Source organism: Solanum stenotomum, chromosome 1, assembly GCF_019186545.1.
Source record: "Solanum stenotomum isolate F172 chromosome 1, ASM1918654v1, whole genome shotgun sequence".
Lineage (NCBI taxonomy): Eukaryota > Viridiplantae > Streptophyta > Magnoliopsida > Solanales > Solanaceae > Solanum > Solanum stenotomum.
The window spans coordinates 71755623-71782413 of NC_064282.1; the positions used below are offsets into that span (position 1 = coordinate 71755623).

Here is a 26791-nt window from a genome sequence, read left to right on the forward strand (position 1 = left end):
TCATAAACTCATTGTAGCACCAGATTTAAGGGGGATAAGAGTTCCCCGTGGCATGGTGTCCGCGAACACTCCAATTTGAACTTCCCAACTGGGAAATTACATAAATCTGACCATATAAACACTCACACGAAGATGTGATATTACTAATTTCAGAAAGACTGCATTAACGTCTTACCGTGATAAGCTGATGAACTCTGTTTTCTTATCGTAAAAAAACATCTAATCAAGAAACTACTTGTACTGTATGCATTTTTTTATCTAACGACTGAAGGAACTACTGATAGTAAATTCCAGTTGAGAATGTATTTGATTACTCTAGCCGATGAATTCCACTTGCTCTAGGTAAGCCCTGCAAAGTAGAAAGTTTTTCAAAAAATATGACAAATAGTCAGATAAAGAAAAGAAACAGGGCAACGTTATTTGCACCTGCACTTATGATTCATTGACAAAGTGTACGAAATCGCTTGAGGATGGATAAGTTTTATACCTGGCCGCATGACGCCAATTTGGCCCAGTGCCTGATAATTGTTTAGTGCGTTCTTGGCTTTCAAGTCCTATCTCATTCCTCACTTGCTATTACTTGGGGTAGTTCCAACGTGGCTATGCATTTTAATTTTGAGGTTCCACATTGTTCAGCACTTCTAGTATATGGCAACCACTATTTCGTCACCTTTCATTTGTTTTCATGTTATCTTCCTTGTCCTTCTCCAATTAGTGTCAACCTCAATGTTCCCACGTTTTACAAGCACCCAACGTATACAAAGTATGTCAATCCTGAACAAATTCACGCGAAGAAATCAATCTGATCAAGATATTCCATATATACTTCTCAATATAACTTGCCACCAGGTAATAGCTGATAGTCACATAACCGACAAAGGATACCTAACATAGCTTAATTCACATCATTTATGTCCCTTCTGATGAAATAAAAGAAAATTAGGAGCAGTCAAAGGTTAAATTATAGCTACAATATGTGTACATGGAAAGGCATATGGGTTATAAAAAACCAACTATTTAGCTGCTCATTAACTTGTTATTTCCTTTTAATACCTCACTGGTGAATATTTAATTTTTCAACGACCTCTTTATGATATCTACTCCTGTTCCACCAATAAATCAGGCTTACAGGTTCAATCGGGAGAACACCGCAAGTTCGGAAGCCGCCGGTATATCTCTGCTCAAAGCATTAATCTCGCATTGTATTTGTTAGAATAGGAATAGGTTTATACAATCCTATTAAAATAAGAATATGTTTATACAATCCTATTAGAATAAGAATAGATTTATACAATCCTATTAGAATAGGAATAGTAATAGAAATAGAAATAGGAATACTAAATAGTATCCTACTTGGTAAAGGATTGTACTCTAGGGTCTATAAATAGGATCTCAATGTAATAATGTAAACAACAACACAATTCAATAATATTCTTTTGCTATATTTCTCACATGGTATCAGAGCCTCTACGATCTTGGTAGAAAATCTAAGAGCTTCCGCTCCCGGCGGGCGGCTATTACTCATATATGCCGCCCGTCTGGCCAACAATTATGTTAGCAAAAGTTGGATCACCGTGTATCTTTCTGGTGACTATTTTCCCACATCTAATTTGTGTAGCACCGTGCCATTATTCTGGTGACTACTTTCTTATATCTAATTTGTGTAGCATCGTGCCATCATTCTGGTGACTACTTTTTCATATTTAATTTTTGTAGCACCGTGTCATCATTCTGGTGACTACTTTTTCATATTTAATTTGTGTAGCACTGTGCCATCATTCCAGTGACTACTTTTTCATATATAATTTGTGTAGCACCGTGCCATCCTTCCGGTGACTACCTTTTTTCTGCATATTTGATTTGCGTAGCACCGTACATTTCTCCAGACTACTTTTCATATTTAATTTGTGTAGTACCGTGGATTTTTCTGAACTATTTTCTCATATCTGAGTTGCATAGCATCATGTGTCTTTTCAGTGACTCCTCAGATTTGATTTGCATAGTTTATACAAATCCTATTAAAATAGGAATATATTTATACAATCCCATTAGAATAGGAATAAGTTTATACAATCCTATTAGAATAGGAATAGTAATAGAAATAGAAATAGGAATACTAAATAGTATCCTACTTGGTAAAAGATTGTATTCTAGGGTCTATAAATAAGATCTCAATGTAATAATGTAAGCAATAACACAATTCAATAATATTCTTTTCCTATATTTCTCACAGTATTGAACTATACCTTTGTTACCATGTTCCTTGAGCTGACCGTGCTACTAATGTAGGCCTTTGTTTGTCTTTCTAGTATGTCCTTTCAACTTCACGTGCGACAGTATTTTGGGCAAGAAATCAGCAATTAAAGCCAGCAACCCGACGTCCAACTCATCAGGAAGCCAACTTTAATATATCAATCAGTGGATTTACTCAGTTGCCTATTGCATTCTTACCTTCACCTATTGCATGTGGCACAACTTCTTGTATTGTGTAACATGTGGATCAGTACCTGCAACATTAAATGATTAAAAAGTCTTTTTTCTAGTGTTGGTGAAGCAAAATACATGGAGAGTTTATAAGAATTTAACACCGTATCATTCCTTAGGAAGGGCCTGAGAATTGTTGGAAGCAATATCAAAATATCCGGAGAGTTTAGATTGGTAAATCAAGATGCCTGAAGAGTTATTGAAATTTCAAGTGGGGACTTCCTTAGAAATGGACCGAGAATTGTCGGAAGCAGTAGATTAGACTACTGAATCAAAACACCTGGATTAGGAATTTCATATGGCATCATTCCTAAGAGAGGGCGTGAAACCTGGAGAGTTAAGATTGGTATAGAAGTTTCAAGCAGCTTAGTTCCTTAGGCATGTGTGAAAATTTAGTTCCTTAGGCAGGCGTGAAAATTCAATTGTGGCATCATTCTGTAGACGGGGCGTGAGAATTGTACAGACCAATAGATCAGATGGTAACTTTAAAAACCTGGAGAGTTCATACAATTTCCAAGCAGCTTAGTTCCTTAGAAAAGTGTGAGAACTGTTGTAAACAATAGATTAGATTGGTAAATAAAAAGACATGGAGAGTTTATAGGAAATTCTGGCGGCGTGGTGAACAACTTTTATGGCGGGGCAAGAGAAATCAGGAGGGTATAATTTCGGACTGGTTTGTTATATAGGTTTGAAGACATGGATTCAGAACTGAACAGGGCGTAAGTATTTCTAGCGGAGTTGGGATCAACTTCAAAGATAGGACGTGAGGGGTCAAAAGGGTTTGACAAAGCGGATGCTGAGGAAGATGCTGTGAAGACACTGTTTCTGTTTTGAGTGGAGCCGTTTCAGTATTACCGTGGCATTTCTGTTTTGAGTGGCTGCCTTTCGGTGTTGAGTGCCGGGCAATGAGTTAAAAGAGAACTCTTGTTCATTTCTAGAATAACAATTTTTATTTTTTTAAAAAAAATAGATTAGTTTCTATGTGTATTTGTTACCATACAAATTTCATCACTACACTCAGCCTAAAATTAATTAGAAACCACAAATACTGAATACAAATGACACATTATACTTCAAAGGCAAAATACAATAAACTTTGAAGAACAATATATCTGGAAAGATAAAGTGTTATGTAACGTTGAAGCATTTTTTTAAACAACAATGAGGACTTGAATGTTATCTAAAGCGGAAAAAGTCAATTTGAATGTTATCTAAAACACAAGAAGTTGAAGGAAAGGTAAATGGAAAAAAATCATGAGGAAGAAGTATACCAAAGGGTGTGTGGAATTGAAGGCGTAATACCTCGATGTCCTGATGATTTTTGTGTGGCCTAATTTACAACTTCAAAGTCCGTGAACACAATTTCGAAATTGTGTTCCCCTGCTCTAGGTACATTTTATTGTAGTTACATTTCACACAATCTACCAACAAATGTTAAAGGTAAATAACCTAGTGTTGGCGCATTTACGTATATTCTGAACATTGGAAAAAAGAAATTTACCTTGTGCGGAATCATCAACAAAAATTGAAACATATTTTGACTTTCAGTGTAGTTGAAGGCGATGGAGAACTTTCTTGGGGCATTGCAACTGTAAAAAAATTTATACTCAGATACTCTTACTCTAATTAATCAATTTGGTTCCCCATCTAATCTTTGGAGTTGTTGGTTTGTATTTGTTGAAAAAGATTCAGTCAAAGTAATTTATATGTAGTGGTGCTCTGTTTTGTATTGGTTGTAGTCTGCCCATCAATCCATATGTTCTGCAAGAGAGAAGCGAAAAAATGGCAAAATTGTGCGGAGTGACAAAAAAGAAAGGGATATTAAGAGGGTTAAAGGTAGCAATCGTTGTGTTTTTAAGTAAAAGAGACGAGTATAGTAATTTTTCTTAAGGAAAACAATAATTCCTGATCAGTGAGGACTGTGTTAATACTCATACGAACAATGTTGTAAGGGCGCAGAAGAAGGCGGAAGAGAGTGGAGGTTGGTGAACAGGAGCAGGAGACGCAGTGTTTATAGAGTGTAGTGTGGAGACGAAGAATAGTGGCGTCAGTTCAAAACAGCCACATCGTTCATGAGGCGGCGTAATAGTTGGCTGGCAAAAGAACGCCACAGCGTTTGGGTTGAAGTGGGGTTTGATGTGCGCGTTTTTCTTGTAGAGGGGAAGGGCACTTTTGGAAATATATTAAACTAAAAGGGTTTTCTGGTTTGTGGTGGGGCCACGTAGGTAGCCATAAGGTTTTCCTATATATATATATATGATTTGTATTATTTCTATGGTGGCATGAGGTTGGGGATAAGTGAAATAATTATTTTTATTCTTTTATTTTGAATTTTGGGTACGCACAAAAGAAAAACGCAATATTCATACATATTTGCTTAATCAAGTCATCTTTTATTGAACCAATTATTTTTATATGAATGCATCGTTATTTTCCTCCTTTTTTCTCTCTTGTTTGTCATAAATTGAAAAAAATAAATTTTAAAATGGTGGAAAAGATCCAAATAGAAAAAAAAATTAAAGAGATAAGAAGTGTGTGTGTGGGGGGGGGGGGGGGGTAGAGAGTAGATGCCTAACCTCTTTTTAATTTTAATCTACTATGAAATTCAAAATAAAGTCAATCATGTGAGTTTATATATTAAGTAATTTCAAATTATTTTAACGGAAAAGGGCATAAAATGCCCTTAAGCAATGAGATTTGGTACAATATTGCCCTCCATCCACCTATGAGTATGATCCGTTAGACATAAGAGTATTTTTGAGCCAAAATATGGACAACAAGCATATTTTAAGGCCGATAGGTGGATGGAGGGTAATTTTGTACCAATTCAAATACTTGAGGGGTATTTTAGGCCCTTCTCCGTAAAAACATTACATTCACTGCTAAAGTTTAAACAAAACATGTGGCGTTAGTTAATTTCTTTTTTACCCTTTAAATGTTTGTGTAACATGCATTGAACACTTATATTAGATGGATAATGGAGTTGGAGGGTTAAAATAGAACAAAACTAAGTTGAAGTGCCAAAATAAAACTTTGAGGCGAGCTAAAGGGGTTGTGCATGTATTTCGCTAAAGTCGAATCATTGATGACCCTTTCCAAGTCATAACATCATACATAAACAATCCCAATTATATTTTTTTCTGTTTAAATATTACATGGATAATGGAGTTGGAGGGTTAAAATAGAACAAAACTAAGTTGGAGTGCCAAAATAAAACTTTGAGGCGAGCTAAAGGGGTTGTGCATGTATTTCGCTAAAGTCGAATCATTGATGACCCTTTCCAAGTCATAACATCATACGTAAACAATCCCAATTATATTTGCTTAAGCTCAACTAAACTAACCAGCATTAGGCCAAATGAACAAATTATTGTACAAGTATGCATCGACATCTCGAGTTTTTCACCAAAAATATCAAGGCAGACGAAATGATGTGAAATTTTGCCAGTTACTAGTAACAGAACGACTGGAAGACCCTTCGAACCTCAAGCTCCTGAAACCGAGGAAAGAAAGACAACGATCAACAAGAAGAAGAATATTTACATAGGACACACGTGCATGTCTTCATAGAACTTTTATCGGTCTAATGGATCTACAAGAATTTACATGGACACACGTGTAACACATGTGTCTAGAAACTAGTTTCTCAATATCTAGCAAAGGAACTGTGTGTAAGCTATTTAACTTTTGCTAGCAGATTTTATAGTCCGTTTTATGCAGATGTAACTCTAAATGTTGTTTTAAGCATCTCAAAATTTTCTTTATATAGCAATGAACTCTCAGGTTTATAAATCACAATTGAGAACAAAGCTAGTAGAACAAGTTTACCCGCTGGTTGAGCTGTGAATTGCATGAAAAGCAAGGAGAATGTCTCTAATTAGTTGAAGTTCCTTGACAACATCCCCGATATCCATCCTTTCTCTCGGGGATTCAGCTGAACATGCAACTCCAATCTGTATTATCGAGACTAAGCATTCCTGCGCTTGTTTTATACTAGTATCATCTTGATTGATAAGTACTCCTTCTTCCTCGGCCTATTGTCTTTCTCTGCTATTGCTAGGTAGAAGCATGGGATCTACTATTTCATCAAGTAAAGCCGTCTTAGCAAAACTGTGAAGAGTCCGTCCATTTTTGAACATGCTGTCAGTAGGTCTCTTTCCAGTAAACATCTCAAGCAAAAGGATCCCATAGCTGTAAACATCACCAAATGCGGAAGCCTTACCTCCCATGCTGTACTCTGCCCAAATAGGAAAGAAAACATGTAAAATCAATATGAAAACTCTCTCAAGAAGACACGCGAAAAGACCCAAAATAGTCCCTTATCTTTGGGCTAAGACTCAAAGTCATCCTTGTTTTTTCACATGGAGAATTTTCAGTCCCCATGTTTGCAATATTGGTACAATTTTGGTCTTCCCCTAAACTTCTGTCTATTTTTAAACGTTGGTTTTGTCGACAATTTAGTGTATGGAATGTTTAGAAACAATAACTCCATGAGAGAGAAGGTGTGAAGAAGGGTACGTGCTCCTTGTTCTGTACAACCAGTCCAAGCATCATTGCACGTGAAATCTAATGTGATGAAACTCTCAATCTCAAGAAAAAATAAAGACAAGTTTGAGGATGGACTAAAACTTCAGCATTACTAAAAACATGGAGGACTGTTAGTGCTCCGAACAAGGATGCCTTTGAGTCTAAATTCAAAGATAAGGGACTATCAACTATGTTACCTGGTACAGCATATCCAATTGAACTATATTTGCTCATGGATTCTGAGAAAAACATTGTTAATCCAAAATAAGCTACATGGGCAGTCATGTCGCTGTCGAGAAGAATGTTGTCCGGCTTCAGATCACAGTACACAATCGGATTGTGGCAACGGTGATACAGATATTCCAGTGCACATGCCACATCAATAGAAATGCTTAGTCTTTCAACTAGACCTAGAATCCTCACCTCATTAGTTGAGGATCAGCCAACTTTCTAAGCTCCCATTAGGCATGTATTCGTAAACTAAAGCTATAAACGGATTACCCTCAAAATCACTAGTCGAAGAGAATCCATTTGTCGCTCTATATAGGCTCTCATAAGTAACCGGTGAAGATTTTAAAGAAGGCTCTCCCCTTGCCTTTTTTAACCGAATGTTTATGACTAAAGACATGATGAAAACAAGTGCAACAAGTCAAGAAAGAAGAGGGATCATTAGCTTAATGCTTCTGGACTTATCTCTTTCCTCAGGGTCAGTGTTCGGACATATTGGCAACTCCAGTTCCGGTATACCCCCACAAAGTTTCTTATTCCCTGATACGGATATTGCAGTTGCATTTCTGAAAACACCTTCAGTTGGCAACTGACCCTCAAACTGGTTGAAAGACAAGTTCACTTTTTTCAAGGAAATGAGCTGAAGAGATGTTGGAATCTGACCAGATAAATTGTTGCGAGAAAATCCAATTCTTCGAGACCTTTCAAAGAACTAAGGGATGAAGGAATTATACCTTCAAAGAAGTTGCCAGCTAAAACAAGGCTTTCCAATGCTACACACCTCCCTATGCTATTAGGAATTTGCCCAGACAACATGTTATTAGAAATATCCAATCTTCCAAGATTATTGAGAGCTCCAATTTCAACTGATAGCGAACCGGACAATTGATTGTCAGCAAGATTAAGAGAATTTGTTAAGGTAGACAAACTCATAACTCCATCTGGTATGCTACCACTTAGATGATTCTGAGAAAGGTCTATATCTTGCAAGTACCAGAAATCGCCAAAACTAAGGGGAATATTACCAGTTAACTCATTCTTTTCCAAATGTAGTGAATATAATCGAGTCATGTTAGACATAGACGATGATATACTACCTGAAAACTTGTTTTTGGACAAGTCCACTAACTGAAGCCTACGAAGATTGCCAATGACTTCAGGAATGCTACCAGAAAAATCATTCTTTTGCAATTGCAATTCAGTCAAGTTAACAAGATTACGTATTCCTGAATGAATACTACCAAATAGTTGATTACCTCCCAATCTAAGTGACATAAGAGTCGTTGATAAATTTGCAATAGAATCAGGTAGAACAGCTCCAAATTTGCAATCACTCAAATCCAGAACTTTCAGATTTCTGCATCTACTCAAAGAATTGAAAAAACTCAAGTCATCAACATCTCCTGTTCCAATGGAATTTGATGCAAGAATCAGCCACCAAAGATCCGATAACCCCCCGAAGTCAATCGACACTTTTCCAGTGAAATTACTACCATATGCATCAAGTTCAACTAGATTGGAAGCATTAGTTAATGACTTTGGAAGGGGTCCAGTAAACGGATCCTTAGAACTTTCAACTTAGGAAAACTTAACCCAAAGTCTAATGGCAAAGTTCCATATAACTGATTATAACAAACTTTGAATATCTCAAGAGATGAAAGATTAAAAATTGCAGCAGGTACCATACCAGAACTTATTTATACCCAAACCAAGAACATTCAATGTCTTCAATTGGCTAAGAGAACTAGGAATACTTCCTTCCAAATTGTTAACTGATAACGAAAGTGATTTGATTGTGGAAAGATTACCTAATTTTTCCGGTCTCGGTCCATTGAGGTTGTTGTTATGAACTTGCAATCTCTCAAGCTTTTGCAATGAACCAAGCTCAAATGGAATCTTTCCAGACAATTGATTCCAACCAAAATGAAGTGCAACAAGATTCGAACAACAAGAAAGATTTATCGGTATCTCTCCAGAAAATGAGTTATTAGTCAAACTAAGATGCTGAAGCCTAAACAAACCACCAACCTGTGGTGGGATTTTTCCATGTAAATTGTTGAGCTCAAGGTTGTGACTAGTAAGAAAAGTAAGATTTCCTATGTAAGGTGACAAAGTACCTACTAAGTCAAGTGATGTTAAGTGCAGTTTAGTCAATCTTTGATGAAGATGGCCACAGGTGACACCTTTCCAGCTGCAAAAATGGAATGAATTATTCCATGAAGTAAAAATACCATAAGGATCTTGAATTATCCCTTCTTTGAAGGCAAGTAAGGCTTGCATATCAGTTTCATTACCACTATGTAACTTCAAGGCATGTGAGATATTGAACATGAATGAAAGGAGGGTAATGAGATATGACATTGTAATCTTGAAATGTAGAGAAAAAAGCATAGTTCTTACAGACAATGAGGTTTATTCTGTGCTTTTTGGTGTGAAAAATACTTTCTTTTCTTCTTTTTATCCTTTGTACTCTATTTATTCACTTGACATCTATTTCTGCAGCCAATGAAGCAAATAGAGTTGTTATATATGTCAGTTGAACGAAGATTTTATGGACAAATGTGCCTAGAAGCATTTCTAGACAAATATTTGGTCTAGACGTCTTGTTGTGTTTCGCTAACCATTGAGTGATAGTTTAGATAGAAAACTCAAACTCTCAATAGTTTATGTATAATTAGTTGAAGATATGGTTGCATTAACAATCCATGTCATATAAATAGAGAAAGACAGAGAATTGAGACTTGTCTAATCAAGAATCTAATTCTTTTTCTTCCTTTTGCCCTTTGATTCTCTCACAAATGGAGTGTCCAGTTGTATTATCCCAATTTATAAAATGGAGAAAGTGAAATCTTGTGACTAATCCAATTGGTGCCTTGCGTAACATAGATAGTGTATAATTGAGAGAAGGAAGGTACAAAGACAGTAAATAAGACAATATTCATTAATTTTTATGTCAGGTCTGGTACAAAGTGATAAAAAAAAAATGAATAGTACAACATTACTAATATCTCTAGTAACAACCTTTTTTACTTGGAAACACACAAATTGGACCTTTCTGAATTGTGACTGAAAATTTGGATTTGTTGGCTGAGAAGATCAGTAGGATAGAGAATATAGGAGGAAAGTGTTAAGTGGGGTGGGAAAAAAAGTAAATTTTCACCACCAAATTAAGACATACATGGTAAGGTAAATACTTACACGCATCAGATATTTACATTAACTTATAAATATAAGATGTGTTTTACACATACACATTTGTCACTTAAAAGAAAAAATATATACTTACCATCTTCGAGAGGAGCAATTTAACTTATGATAAAAGAAAAAAAAAATGACAACAATTTCGAGTAGTTATTAGTAATTAAAAAATCATGGAAGTTACTTTTGCTTCTCCTATTCTATAATATAGAGATACACGAAACTTTAACTCTAATTAAATTTGAAATCTTTATATTAGCAACACAAAGATTTTAAACATTGGTGGTTAATTTAACAAACTATATGTATTAGTTAGTTAGTTAAGCTTAGTTGTTAGTTAGTTAATGATAGATTAGAAAGAGTCGGTGGACTCTAATCACTGTGATGTCTATAAATACGACTCTAATCACTGTATATCTTCTTTCAGCTCCCATTAATGGAGTTTCTTAACATGGTATTAGAGTCATTCAATCGTAGTGGCGCATATGGACGACTCAACGCAATCAAAGATCTAGACTGAAATCTCAACTAGAGGCCTAAAATCTAAATAAACTTTATATGCATTTATTTAAAAATTAATTTTTCTTACATTTTTAAGTGCAAAGTATTACTTAATATATTTTTTTAATAAATGATTTATTTGATTTCTTTTTCAATTATTAGTTTTAGATAAGATTTTATCAATTCAACGTTGAAAAACATCTTTTTACTTTGACAATCATTATATGAATTGTTAATGGTTCTATAAGTAATAAGTTGACAAATTTCAAATAAAGATAGAGTTAGAACCATAAAATTTGACTCAAGAAGTTGATAGTTTGGTATACCCCACATTTTACTATGCTTGTTGTAATGCTTGAAAATCTAAGAATAATAGAAAAAATTTACAATTCACTTCGTTCAACACTTTTCGACTATTGATTCATATTTTTGACAAAGTATTACTCTAACTTATCAAAAATTTAAAGAAGTAAGTGTAAAGGGAGTTAAGAGAATAAAATAATGTGAGTATTAGTATAGAGGGTATAAGAAAATAAATAAATTTTTTAAATATTTCTTCTATTTGAATGGGGTTGAAAAGAATAAAATAATTTTTTAAAAGAATATAATATTTATTATAAATAATCAATTTTTTTAATAAAAAAATTAACACATAATTTATTTAATTTATTGTTGGTAAGAAAATTGAGGCCCCATAAAATTGGGGGCCTAAGGCCAATGCCTTATTCAACAAAGCAAAGAGTCGGCCCTGGTGGCGCAAATCATTGCAGCTGAAGAATTCCACAAAGATAAATGATATCAGAATCAGGTTGTGTCAGCCTTGTTGATGTGTCATTCGAAAAACTGAAAAATCCCTATTTTCCGTTCTAGGACTCGTTTAAATTTGAAAATATCGACGTTTGCCCCTCCGAGGCAATGCAGGCCATTTAATAGGTCATCACAGATGCCTACAAAAAATTACAGCTAAAAAATTATCGGGCGCACATATCACACAAAATTCATGGACTATAATACACGAAAAATGAAAAAATAACTATTTCCCATTCTGAGCCTCGTTTGAGCTTGCAAGTACCGACGTTTTCCTCTTTGAACCAACACATACCATTTAATAGGTCGTCACAGACGCTCACAAAAAATTTCGGCCAAAAACCGGTGGGCGTACATATCACCAAAAATTCATGAACTATAACACACGATAAATGGAAAAATTCTTATTTTCCGGTTCGTGCCTTGTTTGAACTTGAAAGTACTGAAGTTTGCCCCTCCGGAGCAACACACCCATTTATTAGGTTGTCACAAACACCCACAAAAAATTGTCGGGCGCACAAATCACCCAAAATTCATGGACTATAACACACGAAAAATGGAAAAATCCCTATTTTCCATTTCGAACCTCGTTTGAACTTGAAAATACCGATGTTTGCCCCTCTGAACCAACCCACACAATTTTATTGGTCGTCACAGACGCCCACAAATAATTTCGGCGAAAAACTGTTGGACGCATAGATCACCCAAAATTCATGGACTACACACAAAAAAGGAAAAATTCATATTTCCTGTTTTGGGCTTTGTTTGAACTTGAAAATATCGACGTTTTCCCCTCTAAACCAACGAGCACCATTTAATAGGTCTTCATAGACCTCCACGAAAAATTTTGGCCAAAAAGCCTAATAAATAATGTAATCAATGATTGCCTATATACTACCATATCTTTTAATACATAATATATTGAGTGTCCCATGACCTATCCAACTTTAGGTCTATGAGTTTTCTTTCTAACACCACCAGATTTGTATCAGTGAGAGTTTAGAGTAAATTGTTATGACCAATTTACTAGAGACTAGCCCAGTAAAAAAAAATTGTCTGACAACTACGAACACTATTTACAATTAGTAGATAAGACTCATAAAACCAACTTTCGAAATATTATTTTTGGTTGGATTTTTATGGATCCAATTACAGGTCATAAAAATTAAGGAGTGGAAAGTTGTAAATTGGTGAAATTTCAAATGTTCATAATTTTGGCCTCAAATGTCTGTTTCATGTGATTTTTTTTTTCATTTCGGGTATTTTTCAAGATATATGCGTTCAAACTACCGTAAGGTGGATTGATTGAGCCGATTTTCTAAAAAATGTCTTTTAACTAGTCAATTTTAAATTAGCCCTAGTTTTGCAGAAAATTGTTTTTCTTTTTTTTTGGTAAAAATGCGATGAAACAAAATGAATTTTGAATTTGAAATACTAGGGTAATGCAAATGTGAATATCGACATTTACCCCTCCAAACCAACACGCGCCATTTAAAATATTGTCATGGATGCCCACAAAAAATTTCGATAAGAAAACCGTAAGGCATGCATATCACTCAAAATTCATGAACTATAAAACAAGAAAAATGGAAAAATCTATATTTCCCATTCTGGACGTTGTTTGAACTTAAAAATACCGACATTTGTTCCTCCGAACTAATGCACACCATTTAATAGGTCATCACAGATGCCCAAGAAAATTTTCGACCAGAAAACCATTGGACACAAATATCACACAAAATTCATAGACTATAACACACAAAAAAATGGAAAAATCCCAATATTCCGTTCTGGGCTTTGTTTGAACTTGAAAATATCAGTGTTTTCTTCTCCTAATCAATGCACGCCATTAATAGGTCATCACGAACGCCCACAAAAAGTTTCAGCCAAAAAACCTTATGTCGTACATCACCCGAAATTCCACATGAAAAATGGAAAAATCACAATTTTCCATTCTGGGCCTCATTTGAACTTGAAAATACTGATGTTTGCCTCTCTGAACCAACACACGCCATTTAATAGGTCGTCACCCATAAAAAATTTCGGCCAAAAACCACCATGTGCACATATCACCCAAAATTCATGGATTATAACACACGAAAAATGAAAAATCTATATTTCCTATTCTAGACCTCGTTTGAACTTGAAAATGCCGACGTTTGCCCCTTTGAATCAATGCACACCATTTTATAGGTCATCACGGATGCCCATAAAAAAATTAGCCAAAAAAAACCGTCGGGCACATATATCACACAATCCATGGACTATAACACATGAAAAATGGAAAAAATCTTATTTCCAATTTTGGCCCTCGTTTGAACTTGAAATATTGACGTTAGACCCTCTAATCTAACGCACGCTATTTAATAGGTCATCACAGACTCCTACAAAAAATACCACCAAAAAATCGTCGGATGCACATATATATCACACAAAATTCATAAACTATAACGCACGAAAAAAAATGGAAAAATCCCAATTTTCTGTTTCGGGCCTCAATTGAACTTGAAAATACAACTGTTTACCCCTCTGACCAACACACACCATTTAATAGGTCATCACAGACGACCACAAAAAATTTCGGCCAAAAAACCATCTGGCGCACATATTACCCAACATTCATAGACTACAACACATGAAAAATAGAAAAATCTCAATTTCCTATTTTAGGCCTCTGTTGAAATTTAATATACCAACGTTTTCCCCTTCGAACCAATGCACTTCATTTAATAGGTCGTCACGGACATTCACAAAAATTTCCGCCAAAAATCCATTTGGGGCACATATCACCCAAAATCCATGGACTATAACACATGAAAAATGGAAAAATCTCTATTTCCTGTTCTGGCATCATTTGAACTTGACAATACCAAAGTTTTCCCCTCCGAACCAACGCATGACATTTTATAGGTCATCATGGACGCCCACAAAAAAGTTCGGCCAAAAATCACCATGCGCACATATCACAAGAAATTCATAGACCATGACACACGAAAAATGAAAAAATCACTACTTTCCGTTCGGGCCTCGTTTGAACTTGAAAATACCGATTATTTACCCTTCAAACCAACACATGCCATTTAATAGGTCGTCACGGACGCCCACAAAATATTTCAGCCAAAAAACTGTCGGATGCACATATCACCCAAAACCCATAGACTATAAACACACGAAAAATGGAAAAATGCGTATTTCCTCGTCCGTGCCTTGTTGAGCTTGAAATACCGACGTTTTCCCCTCTGAAACAATGCACGTCATTTAATAGGTTATCACAGACGCTCAAAAAAAATTCGTCCAAAAAACCGTCGGGCACACATATCACCCAAAATCAATGAACTACAACACAAGAAAAATATAAAATCCTTATTTCCCAATATGGGTCTCATTTGAACTTGAAAATTTCAACGTTTGCCCCGCTGAACCAACACACGTCATTTAATAGGTTGTCACGGACGCCTACAAAAAGTTCCGATAAAAAAAACCATCTATCACCAAAATCCATGGACTATAACACACGAAAATGATTTAAAAAATCCCAATTTCTCGATTTGTGCCTTATTTGAACTTGAAAATATTGACGTTTGACCCTCCAACGCAATGCACACCATTTAATAGGTCTTCACGGACCTCCAACTTCCTAATAAATAAAAATTAGGCATCAATATATATATATATATAAAATCAATAATTATGACAAAAACATCAATAATTGAAAGTAAAAAGAAATAATAAATAAAATAAGAAGAATTGAGAAGGAAGCTATGAAATGGAAAAAGTAAAATGTTATGAAATGACTAAATGAAATAGTTACACTATATGAAAAGAAATAATACATATATTGAGTAACTAAAATTGAATGAGTATTAAGTGTTTTCCTTTATTGTACTTATAATATAATTTTGTTACAAAAAGATTTAATTTAGCATGAAGGGGATGCGATTATGCGGGTTCAGATTTAATTGGAATTTATTGCATTTGATTTCTATATTTAATTGGCATTTAATAGATAATTAATTTGTAGCAAAAAACTAATCCAAACAATGCAATAAAGTGAGAAAATGTCTTTAAAAAAAAGGAGAAAAAAGATACTACATAATGAATGAAGACTATTAAGAGGTGTCACATCACCTTCTATCTCTCTCTCTCTAAATATATATATATATCTCAAAACTTACTCAGGCCAAAATTAATTGAGTAAATGTGGATCATAAAACTTTAATTCCTTTTTATTTTAAACTAGTGAATTTGTATGCGCTTCGCGCGGTTGTAAAAAGCTATTTAAATTTATTGTACCCTCTTTTTTTATGAAAATAAAATAAATTTTAAACAATATATATTTGAGTTAATTGGTAAATGTAAATCACTTAAAAGATATATTATGAACTTCAATATAGGTGTCCAATAAAAACACACAAGTTACAAAAATAAAAGAAAACTAAAAAAATAAAAAGAACAAAGATAAATCTACCAATAAAATAAAATAACCCTTTTTCTTTTGCCTATAGAAGGTACTACTGCATCACTCCCTAAATCAATTTTATACAAATTACAAACATCTATGAGTTTACCAAATAAAACTCATAGGATATCAAAAATGAATTCATTTATCAAATTATTTGAGAATCACAAATACAAATATTTTTGTTTATAATTTCTTTATTATATGATATATTAACACATGAATTTGATAAATTTGTGAAGTATAATAGCTACAAATTGATAGAAATATGAATATGAACTGACTTATGTATATAATATAATTTGAAACTGACTTATTTGAGAAAGAATTAACATCTTCCTCCTTTCTTTTTTTTCTTTCAATTCCTTTTGAAATTTGTTCTAAAATATCCACTAATTTTCAATATTCTTCTTTCAAATTTACTTTTGACTACTTGTTTTGTTGTGTGATTTAAATTAGGAGTGTTCACAATTCACAAAGCGTAACACTGATTGTTTATCTAAACCTCAACAATGATAGTAATATTGAATAAATAATCAACTTGTTCTCAATAACATATCAAATATCAATTGTTACCTATGACCATATATAATTTCAAAATTAAAGAGAAAATTAACTAGGAACCTATCCATTTATAAGAAAAATAAATGCATCTTTTAACTTACTAGAGAAATAATTTATGACTAACAATTTGCCTTACAATTTCATAAATTTATATAACAAGTTTCACTACTTTTTGCTTTCTTTAATTTCTTTCTTTTTATCCTTCCTCAAGGTTTCTTGTTTTTCTTTGGAAAATTGAATTTATTGCATTAATATGTTCATCAATTCCCCAATCTCCATAGTAGCTGGCTGAATTAATCTTGCTGAAATTTCTTGGTTCATCACTCTTTTTTTCTTCAATGATTGCCAAAGACATCATGACTTGTGGTGAATCCATTTTAAGATGGAAAAAACAAGGAGAAGAAGAAGAATAAATTGAATCTTATACAATTATACCTGGAGGATTTTTTAGGAAAAAAAAAGATAATTCACATATATTTACTATATATATAGCTATGTTATTAATTACTATCAAATCTACCATCATTTCGAAATCTTGAAGTATCTCTTATTTATTTTCTGGATAAAATTACATCTAGATAAAATTTGTGATATGTTCGAGTGCCAGTAATTGTAAATGCAATTATCTATTGTTTTGTTTTCATGTACGATATTCAATATTTGTATTGTAGTCTGACTAATTCGTATTCGCATGCGTATGCCCCATTTGTGAAAAATGATAAAGTTGATTTTTGCAATATCATAGATTTTTCTAGTATTGTTTTTCGAATAGTCTAGTGTAGTATCTAGAATAATTATCTTATAGAAATATCTAGATAATCTAGAGAAGTTGCCTTGAAGAAATATCTAGATATTCTAGATAGTTAGTATTTGTAGTAAAAGATAGAATAGTCTAGATGTTGTAATATCTAGAACCATCCCACACAAGTATAAATAGGGGTGGCATTAGTCATTTGTATGTAACCCAAAACCCCAAGAACAACCAAAACAAAGACAATTCAAGAGTCTTCTTCCATAAATAAGTTCTCCTTTTTTGCTTCCTCTTCCTTAGTTGAATCTTTCAATCTTAGTTAATGATCTTGGGCTAGCAGAAGGTTCCTCGATTATACTTTTCTTGTGCTATTCTCTATATGGTATCAGAGCCATAGTCGTATATTGGCTTGTGAGTTTATTTCAAGATTGGGTTGGTAGTAGATTCAACTAGTTTGTGTAGATGGATTTTAGCGATGTGTTAATGGACTAGGGATGGAGTTGTTGAATTAGTCCAATTACAAGGTATGGAAGACATGTATGGAATCATACCTTGTGGGCGAGAATTTGCGAAATGTTGTTAACGGGAGTAACACAAATCCTCTTGATGACGGACCGAAAAATAGCAGTGCGTACAAGAAGTGGAAGCAAATTAATGCGAAGGTGGAGTTCATTCTGAAGAGGACAATCTCCTCTGGTTTATTCGACCATATTTTAAAGTGTAAATAAACTCATGAAATATGGAGGACCCTCGATCGTTTGTTCAACAAGAAGAATGAAGCTCGACTGCAGATATTGGAGAATGAATTAGCTAACACCACTCAATGTAACCTTTCTATCACCGAGTTTTTTTTTAATATTAAGAACTTATGTTACGAGATATCTTTGTTGAATCCGATAGAGGCTATTTCTAAAGCACGAATGAGAAGAATCATCATTCATGGTTTGAAACCTGAATATATTCCATTTGTGACGTCGATTCAAGGATGTGCTTAACTGGAGGAGTTTGAAAATTTGTTGTCGTCACAAGAACTACTTGCCAAGCAGTTGGCTAGTGTATTTATCAAAGAAGGAGAAGAAAATACACTTGTAGCCAACAAGAGGAACTTTAAAGGAAAAACAAGACATATACCACACTTTCGATCCTCAGGTGGCTCACGCTCACCTGGAGAGAAAGAAGAGCTTTCTAACTATTATGGTAAAAGCCTCTTAGATGTTATCGTTGTGGTAAAGTAGGGCACATAAAAAGATATTGTCTAGCCAAGGAGAGCAATATGGCTCAAAAAGTTGTTGAAGAATAAGAAGAGTGGAGAAAGTGTTTAGTAACTGAGACTCGATCAATAGATGCCATGATTTCCATCAATCTTGAAGAGACTAGACCGAGAATCTAGAATATAATATAGTCGATCACGTGGAGAAGCAAGATACTGATGTTGTCGGCATGAAACAAGAAATTTTTGAGGATGTTCCTAGTGGTGACAGGGTATCTTCTATTGAAGAAATCAAAGAAGAAGATCTTGAACAGGCAATATCTAAAACTACATGTGCTAGTGGCGAACTTTACAAAGAAAGCATTGGGGAAGATGTATTGGAAACAAAATTATATGGTCAATCATATGCAATATCAAGATCAACTAATGACTCAGAGATGGAGAAAGTAGAGATCAAATAGAGGAGAAACTGTTATTGAAATCTCAAAGACAAACAATATGATTTTTGAAAGTTCTAAAGCTTCCAAAAAATCTATCGAGGAGATGATAAGAGAATATGGCAGTGGATCATATGTTGGTGTTGAGACTTCACAGGAAATTGATAGTATTTCTCTGGATAATATAATTGTCGAAAAGTTAAGAGAAAGGGGGAGTCTGAAAACTCAACAAGGAGATAATCTACATGGATCAATTCACGATGAAGAATCTTTATCATTTGAAGAAGCAAGAGGAGTCTAAAAGAAACTGTTGATCACCAAAGCATGGCTCAAAGTTTCGTTTGATTTCTTCCACAACAAGTGCAGGGTAGTCTCCAAAAATTACTTCAAGTAGGAGTGTAAAAAATGAAAGAGTTGATTTTTGGAATATAATAGATTTATCTATTATAGTTTCTAGAATAGTATAGTGTAGTATCTAAAATAATTATCTTAAAGAAATATCTAGATATTCTAGAGAAGTTGCCTTGAAGAATTATCTAGATATTCTAGATAGTTAGATATTTGTAGTAAAAGATAGAATATTCTAGATCTTGTAATATCTAGAACCATCCCACACAAGTATAAATAGGGGAGGCCTTAGTCATTTGTATGTAACCGAAAAACCCAAGAACAACCAAAACAAAGACAATTCAAGAGTCTTATTCCATAAACAATTTCTCCTTTCTAGCTTCCACTTCCTTAACTGAATCTTTCGATCTTAGTTAAAGATCTTGGGCTAGACGAAGGTTTGTAACACCTAGAAATTTTTTGAGCTAAGCTTTGAACCATTCTTCGTTGTGAGTACAATTTTTACAGAATAATTTAAATTTTCTTAAGTTTTAAGGTCATTAGATGTAAAACCTTGAGTTCCAAAAAGAACTAAAGAGAATTCATTCAAGTCATTCATAAGTTCTTTTAAGTTTTGGATCAACTTCAAACGACCATAACTTTTAGCACAGTATGAGTTAGATGGCCCATAAGATATCAAATGAAAGGTCTTTGAATCCTCTTTCCAACGCCACTAAGTTTTCTAAATTTTGAGTTAGTATGAGGGAGATATGCCCATTTGAGTTTAGCTTATCCAGTTAAGGAAAGTTACCCGAATTAATGAGGGGTGTTTTGGTCTTTTCCATACCCCACTAGCCTAGCTCGTTTTATTAACCTTTTAGGGGTCTAAACTGATTGAAATCAGTTTTAGTTATTCCTAAATTATGCTTAGGGTTTTGAGAGGAGTTCAAGAAGAGGAAAAGAAGAGAAAAGGAAGAACGATCAAGATTCTTGCAATCTTCGAGGGGTTTTCGCCAAGGATTCGATCCTAAGAGGTATGTAAACTCTCATAGTGTTGGGTTCGTTCACCCACATGCCAATCATGTAATTTTAAATCCGTAATTTTATTCTTGAGGTTGAATGATTTGAGTTCTTGATGAGTTTCATTCTTAAATCGTTATTGATGAGTTCTTGAGATGAATGTAAGGAGTTTGAGGGTTGTTTTTGAGTATATTTTCATTTACTTATGTTGGGTATTCAAATCTAAGAAAGTTGAGAAGAAACCATTCGATTCTAGGTGAATTAGGGCAAAAAATGGAAGAAGAAAATTTGTCAAAATGTTCTAGGGAGGGGCTTGGGTGACGCACCCCCGATGCGCCAAGGGGGTTGGGGTGGCGCATCCCCAATCCACCAAGGGGGTTGGTGCGGCGCGCTAGCAGTGCACCACATTTGAGTCTCTAAGGTCTAGGGGCTGGAGCCCTGCGCTAGCAGTGTGCCAGGGTCACCTGCCCCCACGTTTTTTCCGTCGTTTTTTCCGTCTGAGTCCTCTTAAAGTGTACCTTCACTCCCTTATGATTCTAACTACTCTAAACTACAATTAAACATTGAGAAATCCTTCATAACATGAATCATAACCCTTGAATTCATAATGCAAATTCAAGGTAGAGTTAAGAGAAAGGTCTTGAGAATTCTTTCGAGTCATTTTGAGAAGTCTTTTACTATATTTTAAAACTTGTTTTAACAATTGAGTACTTGAGTATGAGAATGAGAAGAATGTATTCATGAGTTTACATTATTGTTGAGATCTTTGAGTCGAGTCGTTAATGCCCGTAATTTCGCATGAACTCCATAAATTGAGTTTCTTTGAGAGGAGTAGTATTTTCGAGTTCTAAGTTCTTGAGTATTAAGTTCCTAATCATTTTTGAAACTATATTTCATAATTATGGATTACCATGTGTTATACGTGGAGGTCCTTGAGTTGAGTCGATCGTGACCATAATTCCGCATGAACCCTATGAGTGGAGCATTCATGAGATGAGTAGTATCATAGAGTCCATGATTTCTGGAGTTATGAGTTTCAAATATTGAGTTCTATATATGGTTATTGAAACCCTTGAATTGAGTCGTTCACGTCTATAATTCAGCATGAACCCTATTTTGAGAAGTCTTTTATAATTATTTATAATTTGTTTAAAGACTTGAGTAAATGAGTATTAGGATGAGGAGAGTTGAGTTTCATTTTTCAAAATGAATATATGAGAACTAAGTATTCCCAAGAATAAATATTTTTACATTTAAAATGAGGGGAAACATCGATTTCCAAATGAGTTCATGAGGAGTTTGGGTAGTATGTCTTTTAAGAGAAATCTTTTGATTAATAATCTCAAAGTTTGAGGATGAGGAAATGTTTTTAAACATATGACATAAGTTATATTTTGGGAGTAGGATTAAGCACCGATATGGGGACGAGTTCAGATAAGTAATAGTCCTCATAAACCATGTATCCATCGTGGGTAGAAAAAGATCATACTTTTTAGATGAATCCTTGATGTTTTTTAAGCATAGCTTAGTGGATCCACTTAGTTGAGGAGTTCTATACCCCGACAAGGTATAGGACAGTTCTGGAAGAGTGGGCGAGACGTTGTATCATCCCATAGCTCATAGTGGTGGTTGTCGATTAGAGAATCCCCCAAAATAAGAGTTATTATTGTATTTTTACATACAAATGAGTTATTATTGTATTTTACATACAATTGAGTTTCTATCTATTGTTTTACAGGTTTTCATATATTGCATATTTTATTGTTGCTTTATCATTGAGTATCTTGAGTTGAGTATCCTATTCTTGAAGAGAGTTTGAGTTGAGCTAAGTGAGTTTGAGAAGAGGTAAATATTTTTTTTCTATAAGTTCAAGCTTATGTTTATGCTTTAAAATTCTCCTTACATACTCGTACTTTCCTTGTACTGACGCCTTTTGGCATACATCTTTTATGATGCAGATACAGGTATTAAAGGTCATCAACAAGAGCTTCGTTGATGTTACTTGTAGTTCCAGTTAGCTATGGTGAGCCTCCTTGCTTCTGGAGGGTTCCATTTTTTACTTTCAGTTATTTAGGATGTCGTGGGTCTTGTCCCGATAATCCTTCTGTAATAGTAGAGGCTTCATAGATAGTTTAAAGGTCGAGGAGTCTATCATTATTTCCTTTGTTGTTGTAATGTTTTGAGTCCATGAGGTATTTAACTAATACTTGTTAAATTATTTTCAGACGATTATTGGAGTTGAGTTTAAATTAAGTTTTTAAAGTTATTTTTGCATTATGATTTTTCATTTTGCTTGAGTAAGTCTTCCGCTGAGTAAGGAGCCAGGCCAAGGGTTCGCTTGGGAACCAACAATGGTTTTTGTATGCCATTTACATCCAGGGTGTAGGCTCGGGGTGTGAAAAACTTGGTATCAGAGCATAGAGTTCAAGTGTCTTAGGGTGTCTATGAAGCCGTGTCACTAGGGTCTTGTTTATGGTTGTGAGGGCCCCACTTCTATAAACGAGGGACTATAGACATGTAAGAAAAGTTTCCCTTAGCTTCTTTCATACTCTTAATCGTGAAATAGAACTATGTCATAGAGACTTATTCTAACTCGTGCGTTCACATATCCATTTGACTACCCCTCATACTAGAGGTGGCTGAAAAGCAAATTCAGTCCTTTATCGATGCGTTGCTTTTAGAAAAAATCTTAAGAAAGTCATGAGACTTTAGAGAGGCTTGAGAGGAGCCTGTGAGAGAGTTAATTATTGATTTTTGAAAGAATGCACTCATATTCATATGAATCGTGCGTTTGAGATGAAATCGAGATGTACTCTTTTCTCTAAACCTTATTCAGATGAGACCCTTATGAGAAAGTGTGTTTTAGAGCTTGGGTAATATTTTCACCTTAAGAGACAGTATGAATTACGAAATTATGAGCAGTAGTAGTAAATAGTGCCCTTAAGTTAGAGAAAAACATGCAGAGGTATAGAAATCTATGAAAGGAAGATAGTGATGGGACATATTATGTTATTTAAATCACGCACCCACTCAGTTATAAGAGATGAGTTCCTTTATGAGTAGAATAAGGAATAATAATGTTGTAGAGAGTTCATGATAGAGGGTAGAGGAATAGTTACTAGTCAAGATGAGATAGAGTATATTTGTAACTAGAATAGAGGGTAGACGAAGAGCTAAAGATTTCCTACTTGTCATGAGATCTTAGTGGATGATTGTTTCTTGACTTTTCTAGTAGTCACAAGTAGTATAAGGTGTGAGCAATCATATTGATATATGTTCTTAGTACTAGACACTATGCTTGAATTTGAGATAAGTGTCGTGGTCAAAAGATGGCAACGTGAGGGCGATGGAATTTGTTTTGAGATCTGATCTAGCAGGTTTGACCTGAAATAGGTGAGGAGATCAAAGTGGTACCTGCAATGAAAATGTGGTATTATGATCCATAGAGGAGAGGAATGAAGGTAGAGCAGTAAGAGGTACACTTGAGGTGGTATGTGGCCAGACGAAATCCCAATTGAGGTCAAGAGAAACATCTTAGAAAGAGGTCTTAGTACCTTCTTATGGAGAGTTCGGTAGTCATGAGATAAACTTTTCCCGAGTGTAGAGTAAAAGGGGGATGTAGACCAGTTTTTAGATGATGGAATAGGTCCATAACTTTCGAGTGTCAGCCTTAGACCTAAGGGGGAGATGATATGATGAGAAATCAAGTTAAGTGTTGAGAATAAAATAGTAATAAGTTCAAAAGAGTATGTGTGATATCTTTTCAGAGGCCCTTTTAGTAGTGGAGTGATGTTAGTTAGAGAAGTTTAATGATCGTATCGTGATAATGATGGTGTGATAATTCCATATAAGGATATAAGTGAGGAGGAAGATGAGGATGAGGTTTTACTATGAGGAATATTTAAATGAGAGTCCTTAGTTGGTTCCGAGTAGTAATGCGGGAAATTCTAGTTGGTATGGCAGAGATAATGAGAGAATGAGAACTTCTTAAGGAGTTGGTTAGTAGGAGTCCATGGAATTGTTAGAGTACTAAGCTTGAATGTGGTGTTGTTAAACATAAGGTGGTTCTTTATATGAGTCCAATGTTGATTAAATATGGTGGTAAAGAGTAATACTCTTGGGATGAAATTCCCTATAGAAAGGTGTATAACCCGAACCTTAGGATTTGGGTTAAGCTTGAATATAGTAAGAGCATGTCAGTAGACTAGGCCTTGGTAAGAGAGGTCATGTACCCTTGTGGGGGCTATGGACGTCAAAACCAATGAGGTACATCAATAAGGAAAGAATAGCGTAGTTGAGGAGTGTTGCTAAGCTTAACAGCTAGAAGTCATATTACCCCAAGGCATGGTATTTCTATTCTTACCTTATACCCAGACTTCCTTTGTTTCAGATTAGGTAACTTTAGAGAGAGCGTGACTATGTTCATAACAACATTGTTCTTGATTTAAGTGCTATAGAAGGTCCCGACTCTTGGTATGAATTAGTCCAGCCTGTGTTAGTAGGCAAGTTCATGAGCTAGAGGAAATGATGTTCCATACCCAGTCCAACCATCATTCGAGGACGAATGATTCCAAGTGGGAGATAATGTAACACCCCGAAAGTTTTTTGAGCTAAGACTTGAACCATTCTTCATTGTGAGTAAGATTTTTACCGCGGAATTTAAATTTTCTTAAGTGCTAAGGTCACTAGATGTAACACCTTGAGTTCCAAAAAGAACTAAATAAAATTCATTCAAGTCATTCATAAGTTCTTTTAAGTTTTGGGTCAACTTCAAATGACCAACTTTTAGCACAATATGAGTTAGATGCCCATAAGATATCAAAGGGAAGGTCTTTGAATCTTCTTTCCAACACATTGAGTTTGCTAAATTTTGAGTTCAGATGAGGGAGATATGCCCATTTGAGTTCAGCCTGTCTAGTTAAGGAAAGTTACCCGAATTAATGAGGGGTATTGTGGTCTTTTACTTACCCTACTAGCCTAGCTCGTTTTGTTAGCCTTTTAGGGGTCTAAACTGATTGGAGTCAGTTTTAGTTATTCCTCAATTATGCTTAGGGTTTTTAGAGGAGTTGAAGAAGAGGAAAAGAGGACAAAAGGAAGAACGATTAAGATTCTTGCAATCTTCGATGGGTTTTCTCCAAGGATTCGATCCTGAGAGGTATATAAGCTCTCATATTGTTGGGTTCGTTCACCCACATGCCAATCATGTGATTTTAAATTTGTAATATCGTTCTTGAGGTTGAATGATTTGAGTTCGTGATGAGTTTCTTGAGTTTCGTTCTTAAATCGTTAGTGATGAGTTTGATGAGTTCTTGAAATGAATGTTAGGGAATCTAAGTGAATTAGAAAGAAATCATTCGATTCTAGGCGAATTAGGGCCAAAAATCGAAGAAGAAAATTCGTCAGAAGGATTTGGAGAGGGGCAGAGGCGACGCGTCCCCGATGCGCCAAGGGGGCTGGGGTGCCACATTTGAGTCTCTGAAGTTTAGGGGCTGGTGCCCCGCGCCAACAGTGCGCCAGGGTCGCCTGTCCCCACTCTTTTTCCGTCGATTGCTCCGTCCAAGTCCTCTTAAAGTGTACCTTCACTCCCTTCTGATTCTAACTACTCTAAAATACATTTAAACATAGATAAATCCTTCATAACATGAATCATGACCCTTTAATTCATAATTCAAATTCAAGGTAGAGTTAAGAGAAAAGTCTTGAGAGTTCTTTCGAATCATTTTGAGAAGTCTTTTACAATGTTTTAAAACTTGTTTTAAGACTTGAGTACTTGAGTACGAGAATGAGAAGAATGTATTCATGAGTTTACATTATTATTGAGATCCCTGAGTCGAGTCGTTCATGCCCATAATTCCGCACGAACTCAATAAATTGAGTATCTTTGAGAAAGAGTAGTATCTTCGAGTTCTAAGTTCTTGAGTATTGAATTCCTAATACTTTTTGAAACTATATTTCATAATTATGGATTACCATATGTTATACATGGAGGTCCTTGAGTTGAGTCAGTCATGCCCATAATTCCGCATGAACTTTATGAGTCGAGCATTCATGAGATGAGTAGTATCATAGAGTCCTCAAATTCTGGAGTTAATGAGTTTCGAGTATTGAGTTCTATATATGGTTATTGAAACCCTTGAATTGAGTCGTTCACGTCCATAATTCGGCATGAACCCTATTTTAAGAAGTCTTTTACAATTATTTATAATTTGTTTAAAGACTTGAGTAAATGAGTATGAGTATGATGATGAGGAGAGTTGAGTTTCATTTTCAAAATGAATA

The 26791-nt window shown here is 34.8% G+C and overlaps 2 protein-coding genes and 1 pseudogene across 2 annotated transcripts; 1 reads left to right on the plus strand and 2 right to left on the minus strand.

Annotated features, from left to right (window-relative positions):
• Positions 1-5856: 5856 nt before the first annotated feature.
• LOC125865532 (putative receptor-like protein kinase At3g47110) lies at positions 5857-7485 on the minus strand. The gene is made up of 3 exons (XM_049545733.1): positions 7208-7485; positions 6312-6720; positions 5857-5976 (listed from the first exon to the last, which is right to left on the minus strand). Exons 1-2 carry the CDS (start codon positions 7293-7295, stop codon positions 6518-6520), a joined length of 291 nt encoding a protein of 96 aa, XP_049401690.1. The 5' UTR covers positions 7296-7485; the 3' UTR covers positions 5857-5976; positions 6312-6517.
• A 174-nt stretch (positions 7486-7659) lies between these two features.
• On the minus strand, positions 7660-9599 carry LOC125856252 (putative receptor-like protein kinase At3g47110). Its single transcript, XM_049535785.1, has 3 exons — positions 8926-9599; positions 7902-8808; positions 7660-7839 (listed from the first exon to the last, which is right to left on the minus strand). The coding sequence occupies exons 1-3, from the start codon at positions 9597-9599 to the stop codon at positions 7660-7662; spliced, it is 1761 nt and encodes a 586-aa protein (XP_049391742.1).
• Positions 9600-18958: 9359 nt separating this feature from the next.
• LOC125856263 (uncharacterized) overlaps positions 18959-26791 on the plus strand; it is an 11194-nt pseudogene continuing 3361 nt past the window's right edge.

Bases quoted from the DNA above. Each gene is read 5' to 3' on its own strand.
- LOC125865532 (XM_049545733.1), bottom strand. From the start codon at position 7,295: ATGACTGCCCATGTAGCTTATTTTGGATTAACAATGTTTTTCTCAGAA. The intron at 6,721-7,207 runs GTAACATAGTTG...CTATTTGGGCAG, and splicing joins AATTGGATATGCTGTACCAG to AGTACAGCATGGGAGGTAAG.
- LOC125856252 (XM_049535785.1), bottom strand. From the start codon at position 9,599: ATGTCATATCTCATTACCCTCCTTTCATTCATGTTCAATATCTCACAT. The intron at 8,809-8,925 runs GTATGGTACCTG...CTAAGTTGAAAG, and splicing joins TTGGGTATAAATAAGTTCTG to TTCTAAGGATCCGTTTACTG. The intron at 7,840-7,901 runs GTCAGATTCCAA...TCTTTCAACCAG, and splicing joins TTCTCGCAACAATTTATCTG to TTTGAGGGTCAGTTGCCAAC.